This window comes from Myotis myotis, unplaced genomic scaffold (assembly GCF_014108235.1).
Source record: "Myotis myotis isolate mMyoMyo1 unplaced genomic scaffold, mMyoMyo1.p scaffold_m19_p_2, whole genome shotgun sequence".
Taxonomy (NCBI): domain Eukaryota; kingdom Metazoa; phylum Chordata; class Mammalia; order Chiroptera; family Vespertilionidae; genus Myotis; species Myotis myotis.
This window is the reverse complement of record NW_023416324.1, coordinates 196,793,864-196,812,077: the sequence shown is the minus strand read 5'-3', so window position 1 is coordinate 196,812,077 and position 18,214 is coordinate 196,793,864. Positions and strand designations below refer to the sequence as shown.

Genomic DNA, 18,214 nt, shown 5'->3' with positions numbered 1-18,214 from the left:
GAGGAGTAAAAAATGTAAATTATTATTGCAAAAGTAAAAGAAGTGGCAATATGATGGCATCTGCTTTGTAGGAAAATAGATATTGGAATCATCAGTAATTCCAGAGATATTTCTGATTTCTCTTTCTAAAATTTTTGCAAGAATTTAACTTAGTGAACTAAATGAAAATGAGAAATTAAGAATTTTTGTTATTTTACCTTCTATGCCAAGAACGTTTTTCGCCTTATTTTCTTCTGAAACTTCAAATTTCCTTATGATGTCAAGGCAATAGTCTGTTGTCACATTATTCATCTAAACAAAACAGAACATTAGTCAAGTACCTGAAATATCATGATATGTGTTTCTCTACACTAAAAAAAGCTTAGTGCAAAGTGGGTTAATGAACAGTGTTTGTAGTGTTTGTAGTTACTAATGTATAGCCACTTTATTTTTGCAAAAGATCATGATCTCAATCTTCCTTGCATCTTTCACATTTAATCAGTAAAAACAACCCTTCCACTATTAGAAAAATGTGCTCTATGAAGCAATAAAATTAATTAAATAGAATTAATAGTCAATGCAAATCCATTGCTAAAAATCCACTCACTGTAAGCTAGTAGCTAACTGCAAAAGCAGACACTGAAGTTTGCTAATCATAAATTTATGTTGAAAGAAAATGATTCATTACCAAAACAGAGTGTTGTAGATGAATCTACCTGTGCATTATCTGTATATATCCTTCCATTAAATCATGAGAGCAGCCTGTCATGTTGATTCAAGAACATAAAGGTTAGCAAAAAAAAATAAAAAGCTAGGCGAGACGGCTAGTGTACAGAAAGCTCTGGAGCTGGACTGCTTGTGTTCCAGTCAGCTAGCTGATGTCATTGACAGTGTGATCTTGAATGAGTCACTTGCTTTCTCTGTGGCTTCCTTATAAGGCAGCTGTGAGGATTAAATGAATTAATATTTGTAAGAATATCAATGGGCGGCACCAAAAGGCAGGACATGATATATTACCGAGTCAGCCTCAAGGTTGCTGCATGAACATTACATACTTAGTGTCACTGGGAAAAGTAAACTCTTCAGAAATAATTCTTTAATTAAGTAGCAATACAAAGGATGTGAAATTTGATCAAAAATCCATTGAGCCCCATAGTTTAACAGTGATATTTAAAATACTAATGAATAGTGACAGAGGAAGCTAATCTTGTGAGCCAGTATTTCATATTTCAGTGATACTTCTCAGAAATTATATTATCTCTTAGGTTCAATACTTACGATTTAGCAAAATCTAATTTTTCTAAACAGTCTATTTAATAGCATTAAAATTTGCTAAGACAGCTGATCTTAAATATTCTTGCCACACACAAAAAAAAAATCATAGCTATATGAGGTGTTGAATATGTTAATTAGCATTGTGGTCATTATTTCACAATGTATACATATATCAAATCCTCATATATTGTACACCTTTAGTATTTTTATTCATCAAGTAAACCTCAATAAAGCTGGGAAAAACAAAAATATTATTTTTGTACTTTAGTGAGAAACAGAGTTTAAGGTAATATCAAAAAAAAAAAAAAAAAAAAAAAAAAGAAGCACTAGAACAAGACTTGGCCACAATTCAGCTGACACAATATTAAAAGATCTAATTTAAATATATTTAGAAATTCCCTTTGCTAATCAGGACTTAATTTACTTAGCCTTCTCATATGGTCAAATGCCAATTTCCCATCAGAATTATCAATGAATTATTATATTGCTAGTTAGGAATTATGTCATAGTTAATAAATACTTAGCTATATTGTTATTATAAAGGAAATTACTGTTGTATCTAAAATGAAATGTATAAGTTACCATTGGTTACTTTGTGTAAAAATATACATATCTATGCTCAACATCTTTAAGGTAAAAAATTATATGTGTTCAATTTATCACTCCCTCTTTAAAAAGCTGCTGGAACACGTTTTAAATAACTCATAGTAAGATTTTTTGGAATTTTGATGTTTCTACTTCTACCCTAAATTTAAACTATATCTACATCCAACCCCAAGAAAAAGCCTATGCATCTTTCACAAATATTTTTAAGTAAATATTCAACTCAGTAGTCTAATAGTACCTTTTGTTCCACCTTTAAAAATTGAGCCAATTCTTCCACAGTTAGGTGATCTTTCTTGTCACTGTAGCTCAAGAGCAACAAATAAAGGTCCCGTCTCAATGACATCATTTTGTAAAAAACACAGAACTCTTCAAATGTCAAAGTTCCCTGATTCTCATCTGTATCAGCTTCCTGAAAGAGGCACATTAAAATCATGTCAGGGTCAGAGTTTGAAACAAGAAATTCAGTGCTGGTAAATATTTACTATAAAAGAGAGAGTGCACATTTTACAAATGGTAAATATTCTTTTCTAGCATACATGGATCAGTTTTAAAATTGGCTATATATTAGGCCACAAGCAACGTCACAAATTACAAAGAATTAGGCTTATTTTAAAAACTAATTTCTCTCAGAACCATAAATTTATAAATCAACAAAGAAAGTTGAAAAAAACTGTGGGAACAAAATAATACCCTTCTAAGTAGGAACTAAAACACATAGAAGTGAACCACATATTAAAATATGCATCACATATTAAAATTTGTGTGATGAAGTTAAAGCAGTAGAGGAAACTTGAAGTTTTCAATTCATTCGAAAGCAAAGTAAATCAAAATTAGAGAAGTTAATAATTCAACTTAAAATCTAGAAAAAAATTTAAGCTAAAGAAAATAGAAATAAATTATAAGCAAAAGCAGAAAGCAATGACATAGAAAACAAATGGATAGAAAATATCAAAAGTGAACAATTAAACCAAAATCTGATCTTTTGAAGAAACTAATGAAAAAGAGAAATCTTAGACAATATAACATAAACAAAAGAGAGAAGACACACTTAACACATAACAAAAATACCGGTCTCTCATCACTTCCGGAGCTGCTTTTCAATCACATATAAATGTTACCTATAACAGAAGCTCTGTTAATTCTGCATAGGTAGCTTAATGCTCTTACAGCCATCAGCATCATTGGTACCTCCCTGCTTTTCTTCCACAGAAATCTGAAAAATCCATCTGCACGGATTTGTAGTTCAAATTATTTGTTTCTAGCAATTATTAAGCAAGAATCTTTCACCAGGTATCTTCCTTCTGATTGAATGAATTTGTCATAAAACTGTTGGGAATCTACACTAATAAAAGAGAAACATGGTAATTGGTGTACGACCGCTACCCTTTTCATTGGCTAATCAGCGAGATATGCAAATTAACTGTCAGCCAAGATGGCGGCCGGCAGCCAGGCAGCTTGAAACTAACATGAGGCTTGCTTGCTTCAGTGACGGAGGATCGTTGGACGAAACCAACGTTCCCCGCCTGTGGCTGCAGGCCTCTGAGCGGACAGTTTAAGAAACATTGTAACAAATACCGCCAGACTTCAGCCAGCAGATTCGCAACATTGTAAGCAAAGGCCAAAAACCTACTTTCAGCCGCGGAGGCCTAAGAGCTGGAGCCAAGCCTCAAGGTAAAGCTGGCCCAGAATAAAAAAAAAAAAGGAAAAGGAAAAAAAGGAGCAGTTGGGAACTTCAGTCACTCCCAGCCTGAAAACAGCCCTCAGCCCCTCACCCAGACTGGCCAGGCACCCCAGTGGGGACCCCCACCCTGATCCAGGACACCCTTCAGGGCAAACCAGCCGGCCCCACCCATGCACCAGGCCTCTACCCTATATAGTAAAAGGGTAATATGCCTCCCAGCACCGGGATCAGCGTGACAGGGGGCAGCGCCCAAACCCCCTGATCGCCCTGCGGCTCTGTGTGTGACAGGGGGCGGGGCCCCAACCCCCTGAGCAGCCCTGCTCTGTGCCTGATAGGGGGGAGCTCCCCAACCCCCCCCCCCCCCACGGGCCCTGCTCTGTGTGTGATGGGGTAGAGCCATAACCTCCCCATCGGCCCTGCCCTGAGTGTGAGAGTGGCGGCGCCCCAACCCCCTGATGGGCCCTGCTCTGTATGTGACGGGGGCAGCGCCCCAACCCCCTGATTGGCCCTGCTCTGTGCATGACAGGGGGTGGCACCGCAACCTCCCCATCGACCCTGCCTTGAGTGTGACAGGGGACGGTGCCCCAACCCCCCATTTGGCCCTACCCTGAGCGTGACTGAGGGTGGCATCACAACCTCCCAATCTGCCCTGCTCTGTGCATGACGGGGCAGCGCCCCAACTCCCCTTTTGGCCCTGCTCTGAGCCCGACCAGGGGCTGCACCTAGGGATTGGGCCTGCCCTCTGCCACCCAGGAGCAGGCCTAAGCCAGCAGGTCGTTATCTCCCGAGGGGTCCCAGACTGCGAGAGGGCACAAGCCAGGCTGAGGGACCCCTCCTCTCCCCCGAGTGCACAAATTTTTGTGCACCGGGCCTCTAGTATATAATGAAAAACCAATCCATTTACATGCTCTTCTTCATTCTACGTGTACACAATTGTAACTGAATAAAAACTGACAAGGAATCAATGGCATTTTGAAGTACTAGATTTTGTGAAGTACAGGCAGCTGTTATATGATTTTAAACATAGATTTGATCAATATTTAATCAGACACAGTTTCTTTGTAAGGCTGATTGCCATTGCCTTCTGTAATTTTAAAGGTAGAGATAGATTGGTCCATGGAATATCAATATTTGGGTGTTTGAGGCTCCTGGTTGTAGAGTTTTTGGACCCTAAGAAATTAGGTCTAATGGTCATGTTTCTTCCATAACTTTGTTTCAAAATATCTAACCCTGGATACAGAGATGAAACATTTTTCAAGACTTCCTTATATATGCCTAAAAAATTAAGAGTAGTAAAAGTCTGAGGTTTAAACCATAGCATCAAAGGCTTCAAAAGAAGCTATCCATACATTAAACGATTTTTTTTTTAAGTCAGTTGAGCCCTAGCTGGTTTTGCTCAGTGGATAGAGCATCGGCCTGTGGACTGAAGGGTCCTGGGTTCGATTCTGGTCAAGGGTTGCAGGCCCAGTCCCCAGTAGGGGACATGCAGGAGGCAGCCAATCAATGATTCTCTCACATCATTGATGTTTCTCTCTCTCTCTCTCTCTCTCTCTCTCTCTCTCTCTCTCTCCTTCTCCCTTCCTCTTTGAAATCAATAAGAATATATTTTAAAAATAAATAAAAATTAAAAATCAGTTGAATCTTGCATTGGAATAAATAGTCAAAGAAAATGCTAGGGAGTCTTTAATGTCTTTAACAATTCAGTAAAAAATAAAGAGAAAGAGAGAGATTGTTCCTGAAATAATACTAAGATCCTTGGTTCTCCCACCACGAGTACTTACAGAACCCCGCAAGAAGCAAGGCCCAGTAGCAATGTTCTACATACAGCAGGCCCAACAGTTTCTCCACTCACTTCTGGCTGGATAAGTTCTTTAGATCAAATGTCATAAAAAGAGACCTTTAATGTTTTCTTAAAACTTCTCTAAAGGATTTACTGTGAGCCCAGAGACATTTGACATAAACATTTCCTGATTCACCCTCTAAACTGCTTGATACATTAAACATAAAAGGTGTCTGAAGTGGAAAAACACAGAATTAAAAATAGATCAATATCTTATGTTTCTTCCTTATCTTCCAAAAAGTACCCAGAAAATCATTATTTTTGCAGACATAAACTTTACCCTCCTCTTTAAGCGTGGCCTGTCTGATTCAATCAGCAGCTACCTCTTCAGTACTATAAACACCACCTACAGAAAGGATCAGATAGGGATGTGGAGTTCACAACAGGACAAAAGTGAGATGTCACAGAGAGAGCCAGGAACATGGCAAATCTTTTTATATTGTTTAAAGAGAATTCACAAAATACATGACAACCCATTTCTCCTCCTAAGTCCCTCACTCCATCTCTGGGATTCCTTCTACAGCATATCTCATTCCTTCCTCTCAGGCTGTCCTCTGGTGTAATGGGACCAAGTTCCCCACAATGCAGACCATATCCAGCCTAGAGTTTCAAATGGCAGGACCACTGCAAGAGGTCACAGATGGAAGCCAGCCTCCACCTTCCACTCATTGTTGCAACTCACCCCTCATGTTGTTTCTGCCCTTATCCCCTCTAAGAGCAAGTGATTAGAAAACAAAGCACAAAACATTGTAACATATCACCCCTTATACTTCTTTTTAAAGGTACAAAACACCACCTATGTAGTCAATGATAAAATCATTGCAAGTCATGGATAATGCATGTGACTTGCCTCCAAAGAAGAGCCTTTCCTAAATTCATATCGCAGTAATTACTAATAATCTAACATTGTCTTCACACCAACTCAAACTTAGCAGAGCTGACGTCTACACCTCTGGAGGACTAAGTTTGGGCCCAAGGATTTTTTTCTCAAGGAATTGCCAACAGGGGAAGAGCATCTCATCTAATACCAATAGGCAGTTGAATGAACTTCAGGAGAGCTCCCTAAACACATTTACTGATTCACCCTCTAACCTGCTTGATGCATTAAACATAAAAGTGATACAGCACTTCTGAGTCCTATGGATTCTGAATTTCAAACTCATCTGAAACAAAATAGAGGACCCTTGGGGATTTCAACAAGTGCAATTTTTTTTTCATGTCTTTATTCTGATCCTCACAACAGTCTGTGAGGTGGACAGTTGAGATATTGCCATCCTCTCTAGGAGACTTAATCACATTTACTCCATTATTTGTCAGGTAAGATGTTTATGATCACTCTCTGAAAGCAGCAACAAGGCATTTTAGGAAGTGAAATTATGAATGAAAGTGTGTTTTTTCCTTGATGGAACAAAATGTCTCTCTTTGTCAAAGAAAAACAAAGCAAAACACAGCAGGTAATATTAGCTTCCCAAAAAATAGCCCTTTAAAATACCTGAATACACCAATAACCACTCATGTGGATCTTACTTAAGGCCAACTGGATTGTAAAAAACGTACCTGAAACATTTGTCTGACTTTTCTTCGGGGTAGGTTGACATTTAGTTTATGCATCAATTGGTGTATCTCTTCAATATTCAATAAGCCGTCACCATTCTTATCAGCTTCCTCAAAGGTCTGCTTCACCCACATGCAGAAACGTCAAGAAAAACACTTGTGTTTTCACAAAATAAAAGCTGCTTTCTAACAGAACACTCCGAAGAAATTCTTTTAAGGAGGCTCTTAGTGAGCTACTAATAGTGACAACAGAAGAAGCGGGGGAAGGAGAACACAGACAGGCGATTCCCTTCTCTGAAATGAGTCAAGCCACGCTATTGTGAGAGGTTCAACTCCAACATTGTTATCCAATCCATTAAAGCATCTCTATCATGTGATGAAACCCCAACTATTCCAAGCTGAGGCCTTCTCCGTCTATGACCTTTCATTTAGTATCTTTTTTACCTTCACAATACTCCATGGTACACAATCTTTTCAATTCCCTTTTCTGAGTTCCACTCCTACATTTAGAAATTTAGACCATCTAGTTCAATCTCCTTATTCACATGAGGATATAAACTAAAGGAGAGGGAGAAATTTAGAAAGGATTAGCAAGGGAACCAGGTACATAGGGTAGGCACTATCATTAATATCATCACCATTTACAGATAACAACTCTGAGGCAAAGAGTTTAAGTAACTCACCCATGTGGATTTGGGGCTGGAACCCAGCACCAGTCTGAGTCTTCAACCACAACACCATATTGCTTCTAATAGATATGAGTACTGCATCTGCCTCCAATTCAACATGTTCATACTGCAGAAATAGCTTGAATTACACTTTACACTGGATGAATTTTTTTTTCCTACAGCCAATTAAGATTCATTATTCTCATTATTCATTCACAGTTGAAGTTTTCAGGCCTAATTGAAATGTAATAATCATGAACATTCCAAATCTGTTCCCTCAATTAATGTAATTAAATGTGAGTCCAATTAAGGATGTCATACTATTATTAAGACATTATCTAAAACCCTATCAAATTATGACAAAACCATATGAGAATGGTTCCCAAACTCAAATAATGTTCCCTATTTTTGACATCAGCTTCCTTTTTATCATTCATTAATTTCCTCTTTCCTTTTCTCTCCTCATTTAAACAACTATTAACTGCTTCTGAATTTTTTAACTGTTCTGTACAGTTCTTGGGTACATGTGCTTTCCAGGTAGCATATTTTCAGAATATGAAATCACTCAGTTATCAACTGGTTAATTCAAATATGGAAACTTTCTACTGCTAGTAAACATGGACAAACAAGTCAGGTTGAAGAACTATTGCCTAAGCTGGTATAAATTCTATTTAGAGTATTGTAGCTTTAAAATGTTAAAAGTAATCCCCATGGTAATCACACACAAAAATACCCAAAGAATATAAGCAAAAGAAAATGAGAAATGACTTATATATTACACTGAAAAAAAAGTCAGCTAAACACAAAAGAAGACAGGAATGCAGAAAATGAGGGACAAAAACAGCCATAAGGCATACAGATAAGAAATAGCACAATTACAGAACTCCCTTCTTATCAGTAATTACTTCAAATATAAATGGACTAAACTTTTTGGTCAAAAGTCAGAGATTGGCATTGGTAAAAACACATAACCCAACTATATGTTGTCTTAAGAGATGCACTTGAGATCCAGAGACACAAACAGGTTGAAAATAAAAAGATGGGGGGAAAAAGGACTTTCTATGTAAATTAGGGGTGAAAGAACAAAAGCTTCATAACAATGGATTTGATGATGATTTCTTATATAGGACACCAAAGGTACAGGTAACAAATGGAACTTCATGAAAATTTAAAAATTGTATGCATCAAATGACACTGTCAACAGAATAAAGGCAACTCACAGAATGAAAGCAAATATTTTAAAATTATATATCTGATAAGGGATTCATATCCAAACAATGTAGAGAATTTCTAAAACTTAATGACCAAACAAAAAAATGCTTCAAAACTGGGCACAGGACTTGAGTAGCCATTTCTCCAAATAAGTTATATGAATGGCCAACAAGCACATGAAAAGATGCCCAACATCACCAACATTAGGAAAATGCAATTAAAAGCCCTGGCTGGTTTGGCTCGGTGACTAAAGCATCAGCCTGCGGACTGAAGGATCCCGAGTTCGATTCGGGTCAAGGGCATATGCCTGGTTGTGGGGCTCGATCCCCAGAGGGGGGCGTGCAGGAGGCAGCCAATCAATGATTCTCTCTCATCATTGATGTTCTATCTCTCCCTCTCCCTTCCTCTCTGAAATCAATAAAAATATATATTTTTAAAAAACTACCACCTCACATTCATTAGAATGACTACTATCAAAAGAACAGAAAACAAGTGTGGTGCAGATGTGGAGAAATTGGAACCCTTGTGCACTGTTGGTGGGAATGTAAAATGATACAGCTGCTGTGGAAACCAGTGTGGCAGGTCCTCAAAAAATTAAAAATATAATTAACAAAAGGAAGTCAACACACTGAAGATGGCAGAACCTAGGTCTCTGTGACATCTCTGGGCCACTGATTAACCAACCCTGGAACTGCCCCATTTCAGAGCTCTTGTTCATGAAAAATAAATATTCCTTATTGTTTAATAAATATTGCCTTAAACAATATTAGTATGGTTGCGTCACTTGCACCAAAAAGCATTCTTACTGGTTCAGTATTTTTGTTTTTCCCAAAGGTTAGGAAGTTAAGAAGGAAACTAACAGAATAAAGCACCAAAATTTGTTCCTATGTTTGTATTTTGTTCCTATGTTTGTTCTCTTATGAATCCCAGTTGCATTTATCTTCATGCTGAGAATACTGATGAAAGCTCATCAGCTAAGGAATTCACACTGTCAAAACTCTTTTCTGGGCTGAGTATTTCCCCTCTCCTCCAACAATACCCCAGGTGAGGGATTACAGCCAGAATAATATAAATTTATCACCACTCTTGGCAAAAAATTAAGGCGCATATTCCAATGATAGGAAGTGGTACTACTCCCTACACATGGACAGGAGGCACATGTACTCTAAGGCCATTCAAAATGTGCAGAAGGAACAAAAAAGCAGTCTCATACCCTCACTTCACAGCTAAGAAAACTGAGGCCAGAACCACCAGCTCGATCCCAGCAGGAGAGATGCCTTTCAGACCAAGTACATCAATCATTTAACTTGTTAGCACTGCAGAACCACAAGAATGGGTTTAACCAATAATGAAACTCGGCCTCCCATCTCTCAAGCAATTTACAGAGGATAAATGTTAAGTAAAATGTAAGTTCCCCTGGAGCATCAATCAGTTCTGTTTCCAAACTGTACTAAGAGAGAGGGAAAGTAGAAAGGACCTAAGTCCTGGGTACATAATTGGAACTCAAAAAATATTTGTTAAACTAAACTGGCTATAACAAAGCAGGGTTTTTTCTCTAATACGAATAAATGCTTTCCTGGTTATCTCATCTCTCTGGGGAAACTTCATTTTGGATATTTCTCAGAGCTAAATTCAGTCTCTTCTGAAGAAGTCTGCTTCTGGCTTTATATACGCTTGTTTTTATGTGTTTCACACATTCGTGTGAGAGTGAGGAGGGAATAGTGAGGGCTGGGGTAAAGAAAGAAAAAATTGGGGGAAAATAAGCATAGACTGACCATCACTTAGACCAGCCGTGGGCAAACTACGGCCTGCAGGCCGGATCCGGCCCGTTTGAAATGAATAAAACTAAAAAAAAAAAAAAAAAAGACCGTACCCTTTTATGTAATGATGTTTACTTTGAATTTATATTAGTTCACACAAACACTCCATCCATGTTTTTGTTCCGGCCCTCCGGTCCAGTTTAAGAACCCATTGTGGCCCTCGAGTCAAAAAGTTTGCCCACCCCTGACTTAGACACACACACACACCACCACCACCACCACCACCACCACCACCACCACCACCACCATTCCACACAGAACTCAAAAATAACGTTTTAGGAAGGATACTGGTCATGAGTCCTTTGCCTTTTGGCAAGGGAATCTTCATCACTGATGCCGGCCATCAGGTACTTGAGGCCTGTGATCCAGGTGCGGGCCTCCTCGGGGTTGGAGGTGATGAGGTCCAGGGACTCCATGTGGTTACCATGGTAGATGGTAAAGCAGCAGCTGGGGTCAAAGTTCCCCTCAGCTTGTCTGTGGAATATTTCAGACTGCCGACCCTCGGTGACTTTGTAAATGGAGTCAATAAGTACTGTGAGGCAAGTGAAATACATGACAGGTGAGGATATGGATACAGACTAAAAAAAAGGAAAAGCAAAATCATTTTAAATTTTTAAAAGTAAGCATGAACAAGGTCATGGTCCGTGAGTTGGGGTTTTTACGTCTAAATGTGAAATACAAGCCCTGTCACTTACTGCTAGGAACCTTCTCTACATGAGACTTTACCTTCCTGGGCAGACTAGACAATGCCCTCCCAGGTACTGAGCCTGGATGGGTTGAAATTTATGATAAAATGATAGATATGCCCAGTAGGGCAAGAAGACTGGTAGAAGAGGGACCTAATAAATATGTCAAATTTTCAGTTCACATATTTATGCAGGGAAAACATACAAAGACCTAGAGCCAACTTCGGTGTTTTAAATATGTATGAGAAGATAAAAAAATTAGTGGTAACCAAATAGCACAGTTAAAAGTGATTGGCATTTATAGTAAGGGTGCTATTAGGAGAAGTAGAGCAGGGCTGAGAGAGATGGAAAAGAACATGGTGGCATCCCAGGGAAAGAGGCATAAAGATGCAGAAGCATAAGGCCCACCCCAGGGATGCTGGGCAGGCCGTTCATGCTGGACTGCAAAGCTCAAGAGGGGAATCCAGGAGTAAAGGTTGGAGGGGTAGTGAGAGGCTAGATTGTGCAGAGCCTAGAACAATAAACGAGAGATTAGCACTATTTATGCAGTGGGACAGCACCAAACATTTGTATCAGAGAAGCAATACAGGGAATATTATGTACTTTAAACTAAAACGATATGTTTTATTTGCTTCTTTATAGATAAGCATAAATCAGAAGAGTTGCATATCCTGTTGATTGCCCACAAACACCAACCTCTTCTCCCCTCTGCCTGAATAGCAGAATCCCAACTTTCTTCTGGTATTCTCACGGTCCCTACATGATTCAGGAAAATGAGTATGTGCCCAGCCCCAGGGCAAATTCTGGTGGGGCTCAGCCATTGGGGTGTCCCCATTCATATTTCTTACTGATTTACTTATTATTGATTTAGGTGTGGGAATGCACCCCGGCTGTAACCAAGGAGACTGGGGCAATGTGTCATGAGTGAAAGGTCTAGAAAGAGGTTCTTCTCTTCTAAAAAGGAAGTAAAAGAAGAGAAGGTTCCTTTCTGCCTCTTCACTGTTATATCAGGTTGTGAGGCCCAGAACAGCTGAACCCTTGGTTACAAAGCCAACACACCAGGGACAGAGCCAAGAGTACTCAAAACAGAACTAGAGACTCAGTACCCAATACCTGGGGCCTGCCAACCTCTGGTGAGATAATGTCATGTGAGATAATAAATTTGTTTGTCGTGTAAGCCTAATTTGGTCCAGGTCTTCTGCTACTTGAAGGGGAAAGCATCAGAACTGATCAAAGCAGAAAAAACTAGCAAAATGGAAATTGGTTAGGAGACTTCACAATAGGCCACCAGAAAGGTGATGAGACCCTGGAAAAGGTTCGTGTGACAAGAGGATGGAAGGAGCAGATGAGAGAGGCATTACAGGAGACCACGGGACTTGGTGCTGAATAGAAGGTGTGAGAGACAGGCCTTAACGAGGAGTCAGATCAAAGCTATTTTACTTGATTTCATTAAAACAATTTTCTTAACTTATTAACCAGTCAACTGTGCTCAGAAAATGGCAAAACACTTTAACGGATCTATATTCATAACATCCTTTGGATTTATGATACCCATAAACTTTCATAGGAAAATGAAAGACCTCAGGCTATAAAATCTCATATGCCAAGTAAAATATATATACATATACATGCGTGTGTGTGTGTGTGTGTGTGTGTGTGTGTGTGTGTGTGTATAATGTCTCAACACAGGGGAATATTAACATTTATAGAATTCATGAACAAGAAAACTTTTATGGATTTAAATTCCCCAAATAATTTAAAAAGCAAAAATGGTTATAACTTATTCTGCCTCTCCACATCCGTTAACAGCTGAGCCCAAAACTTGCAAAAAATATTGATGGTCCAGAGGTCTGAAGCTTCCACAGAAGCCACCCAATATAACCCACATATAACTGTGTCAGGACACACAAAAAATTCAGAGATGGATCTTACTTTTTGCCTTCTCACTCTTCCTGGAGGGTCTCCATCGGAGGCGGGTCCGGTGCTCATCCAGGTAAAAGAGCCGGACGAGCCCTTTGGTCCCACGCTTCAGTTTGATCATCTGTGTCCCGGACTGCATTACACTCATGCATCTTTCAACTGCAAGAGATCAAAGCACATTCAGCTCTCAGACAATGCACGTGAGTACTGGTGTTCAGAAACTTCACTGTCAAATAAAACCTGATTCACCCCTAAAGACATCCAGGACCAGAAGACAAATTTGCTACAGATACTCTAGAAAGAGTTGTTAAGCAATTTATCAGGCTTAAGCCAGGAAAAAAACCATACTTACTGAAATAAAATTGTACTTCCAGGTATACAATGCATTAGTGCTGCACAAAGTCATCTTTTGTTCAAGGGGGTAACTCACTGTTTTTTGGTGTGAGACTGATGACCATTTGATACTTGGATCTATATTCATAAAGCAAGGTCTCAGATTTCATGTTAGATCTTCTAAGTTCTTACATAGCCAGCTGTAAAAGCATCTTATGATAATGCCTTAAAAGGCAATCAACAGAAACATAATTGGCAAAATGTTTCAACAATGCTGAATTGTATGATGGCTACATATGGGTTCATCTATATCTATATATATATAAAAGCCTAAGCGACCATTATGACTGGTCGACTGAATGACCAGTCGACTGGTTGCTATGATGACACACTGACCACCAGGGGGCAGACACTCAATGCAGGAGCTGCTCCCTGGTGGTCAGTGCACTCCCACAGCCAACCTCCTGTAGCTGGCCAACCTCCCATGGTCCCTCCCCACAGCCAGCCCCAATTGGCCCCCATCACTGGCTAGGCTGAGGGACCCCACATGTGCACGAATTCATGCACCGGGCCTCTAGTGTGTGTGTGTGTGTGTATGTGTATATATATATATATATATATATGCCTAAGTGACCAGCTGACTGGCCGGTAGCTATGATACACAATGACCATCAGGGGGCAGATGCTCAATGCAGGAGCTGCTGAGCTGCAGTGACTTGGCAGCTGTGGTTCTCAGGTGACGCACCCAGAACCAGAGAGAAGGGAGCCGATTCCAGGGTGCAACACCTGAGGACCGCCCTCTCGCAATTCAGGACCCCTCAGGGAATGTTGGAGAGCTGGTTTTGGCCCAATCTTCGTAGGCCAGGCTGAGGGACCCCACCTGCCGGAGGGACCCCACTCACTCAGAGAAAGCCTCAAGCTGCACCGCCTGGGTGTGGCCAGCCAGGGAGGGACTGCGGGAGGTTGGCTCCAGGGCATGTCCCACCTGTCTCACCCAGTCCCACACCACCGGCCACCTTCTAATTAATTTCCTTTCTATGTGCATGAATCCATGCACCAGGGCACTAGTATTATTATATTTATGTATGTTTTCAAATAACTAAATAAATATCATTTTAAATATAATTTAAAAAATCAAGTTTTTACAATTGAACCTAACTTTTTTTTTTTTACTTCCCAGCATCATAACCCTCTTCCTTTCCTGCCAAAAACTTTCTGGTTATTCTTTAAGTCATTCATTTTTCCCTCCATTTTCAGTCATATGGACTGTTTAAAATTGATCTACCCTTCAGCTCCAGGGTATCTCATCACTGTGGTTACAGTAATTGGTTCAGAAATGGGCATGTGATTGAATCTAAGACAACTGGGACTTCTGGAAAAAATGGATTTTAACCCCTCTATACCTAAATTTTGCAACCCAGGGCTTCCATCTTCCATCTGGGATCCATGAAAAGCAAGTCTGCTTGAAACAGAACCCAAAGCTGAGCTGATAAACAGGAAGGGAGAAAAATGCCGAGGTCCTGCTATTTGAGCCCTGTATCAAGCCCCTCGTGAAACTGGAGACCTATCCCTGAACTATTTGGTTTCTGCTCAAATAGCTTCAATTTGAGTTTTCTGGCACCTGCAACACAGAGAATTTTAACCAATATGCTCAATAATACTTCTATCTCAGCTTGAGCAAGCTAATTAACCTGTCAAGTTCTGATTCTACCTCTAGGATTTTATGAGGCTAAACTGAAAGTTGCTAACTTCCAGAGATAGAATCTAGTGACAGCTCCTCTAAAGAAAACCCTTGTTGAACTAAAAGGAAGGCTTATCCTAAAAGAAGGGGCCTGGTGTATAAGAGAGGGAAATAAGGATCTAGACATAAAAGATGTGTTGATGAATTAAACTGCAAGGATTTTCCAAATAGAGAATAACTTGGTGATTGAATTCTGGTAATATCCAAATAGCGTCTTGTACTAGTGAAAGCTATCATTTAATTCTCTCTGCTTTGAGATGAACCTTGTAAGAAGAGGCCATTGGTGTTGCCTGTTTCCCCGTCACTGGTAACTGGAAATACTCTTTTCCCATTTCATGTGCCTTTGGTGGCCTGTCAATCACCCAACTAAGACATGTGCACCTGACTTAAGCTTCCAACAAATCTGTCTCCCTCCATGGGAGCAGAGCACTGAATAAAAACAGCACTGAGCCGTTGCAGTGGCCAAGACTTAAGAGATGCTCCTGGTTGGCCACTCCAACATGCCACAGTTGTCAGAGTTATTCTTCCTGAGGGTGACAAATTATTCCACTTTCCCCTTGATTCTGCAACTATGCAATACTCCTCCAAATGTTCTTTTATCGTATCAGCCAGAAACAGCTTTTACTTCATCAACAAATACACAGGCACATATATAACCCTTAGAGCACTAGAAGCATCTAGCTGAGTACCCACAAACAGTACGATGTTAGAAAGAGATCAAAGAAACACAGTAAATAAACTTTAACAACATTTTAGACTTCAGCTTTGCTGGCTGAGTATCTTATCTTTACTAAGAAAGATAATTTGACCCCAAAGCTTAACATTGCATGTGCAAGGTACTCATTACAGGGCCTATAACCAACATTCACTATATCCTCCATGAAGAACCTTTCTTCACCCCCAAAATTAAGGGAGAATAGCATAAAGTTAAGTACGATTTTAAGAACTGATATTACAAGGGAAGGGAAATGTAGCTTGCTTTTACTCACCTTACCTGACATATCAAATACCCAAGTAATGAAAATAATGCTTCTTAAAATGTTTACTTTGAAGCACAGAACAAAATTTAAGATTTAGTTTCACTCTAGTAAATTTACCCACCACTGAGCACCATTCAGTTAGGTAATGAGAGCCACGAATTTCAATTCTTGACAGTCACATTAACCATCTCATACCAGTAATTAAAGGGAGAACAGAAGAGAGTATGTCATCATATCAAGATAAAATCAAATCAAACTAACCAAGCCAAAACACCCAAAAAACTCTATTAGAATGTCAATAAACAGATGTTCACAGAGCAACTCCTTGTTCTAGGAACAGGGCTTTGTAATGAGGGAAAGCAAAAAGCACGAAGACTTCTCTTCACCTTAAAGAGGTGGAATTTTAAGAGAATGAAGCATCTAACGAGACTATTATGGTAGTTCAGAGCTGTGGTTAAGAACACCAAGTTTGGATCTAGACAGCCTGGGGTAGAACTCCAGGTCTGCCACGTAGTAGCTGTATGATGCTGGGCAAGATTTTTAATCCCTCTGTGTCTCCACTTGCTTATCTATAAAACAGGGGATAATATTATTTACCTCTTGAGTTGCTGTTAATTGAATGAGTTCATTCAAGTGGAGTACTGAAAATGGTACCTGGCATATCATAAACACTATTAATGGTAGTTATTATTATGGTTTTATTATTGAAATATTTTTAAAATAAATGCCAGTCAGAAGTAAAGACAGAAATACTATGGGGGTCTATAGAAAAAGGAGTCTACAGTGAGCTGGAATGGGGAGAAGTATGGTAATAAAACAGAATCAGTGAAGACTTGGGGGCAGGAAAGAGGAGAGGTATGATCAAAGGGTAGGGAAAGACGGGCCTCCATCTTTGGAAGAGTGACTCAAAGGGCATTGACAGGATATATCAATCCATGCGCCGGATAAAACTGGACTGTAGAGAGTCAGAGGTGCTGGAATAACATTTTAATCCATTGGGAATGAGAGACTCACTAGATATTTCTGAACAAAGGAGTGACAGGATAAAAGACATAATTTAGGAATGTATGTCTTTGGGGAGAGAGAATAAAATAAATTGTTTAAGCCAGAGTAAAGAAGTTGAAGTAACTGAACCATCACATGCCGGGAGCCGGTCCATCCTTGCTGTTTTCAAGGGACCTGGCATATATGGCATATTGTTCTTAATATGTTTGCTCACCTTCTTGGCACTATGTGTTTTAACCAAGGTCTCCTCTCTGAGAAAGGTTGTTTCCCCAGGTAGGGATTTTCCCCTGAAGTTAGGGAGGGAATAAAACCTCTTAACTAAGTGCCAGGCGGGTAATTAATCACTTTAACTACGAACAATCGTGCTTAAGCTACATAATCTTTACTCCCTGGAATGAAGATAAGAAACGCCCTAACCTTTGTAATAGAGATTGATAGGATTGAATCAACTGGTATAAATACAGATGTAACAAGACAGCAAGAGACAGAACTTAGTATACGGAACCAAGAGAGACGGAACCTAGGCACAGAACCTACACAGAACGTTCTCTAGAGACAGAAGAACTTCGCTGGAGAGAACATGGCAAAAGTTCCTGGACAGAAACTGGCCTCAGAACCTAGAGACAGAACCTAGCGAGAGAACATGGCAAAAGATCCTGGACTGAACCTGACTACAGAAATTGGCAAGAGAACCTGACTAGAACCTGGTAACTGAACCTGGCTGGAGAACCTGGAGAACCTAGCAAGAGAACATGGACACAGAACCTGGCTGGAGAACCTAGCGAGGGAACATGGATACAGAACCTGGCTGGAGAACCTGGAGAACCTGGCTGGAGAACCTAGCAAGAGAACATGGACACAGAACCTGGCTAGAGATCCTAAGCAGAACCTCTCTGGAGATCCAGACCAGAACT

The 18,214-nt window shown here is 39.8% G+C and overlaps 1 protein-coding gene across 1 annotated transcript in view; it reads right to left on the bottom strand.

Annotated features, from left to right (window-relative positions):
* The window catches only part of PLCH1 (phospholipase C eta 1), a 195,748-nt gene that overhangs the window by 53,504 nt on the left and 124,030 nt on the right, over nt 1–18,214 (bottom strand). Inside the window, exons 3-7 of the mRNA XM_036351235.1 lie at nt 13,254–13,400; nt 10,924–11,167; nt 6,939–7,068; nt 2,099–2,269; nt 198–291 (exon numbers count right to left, since the gene is read on the bottom strand). Coding sequence (XP_036207128.1) covers nt 198–291; nt 2,099–2,269; nt 6,939–7,068; nt 10,924–11,167; nt 13,254–13,400 — 786 coding nt within the window. The remainder of the gene's footprint in view (nt 1–197; nt 292–2,098; nt 2,270–6,938; nt 7,069–10,923; nt 11,168–13,253; nt 13,401–18,214) is intronic.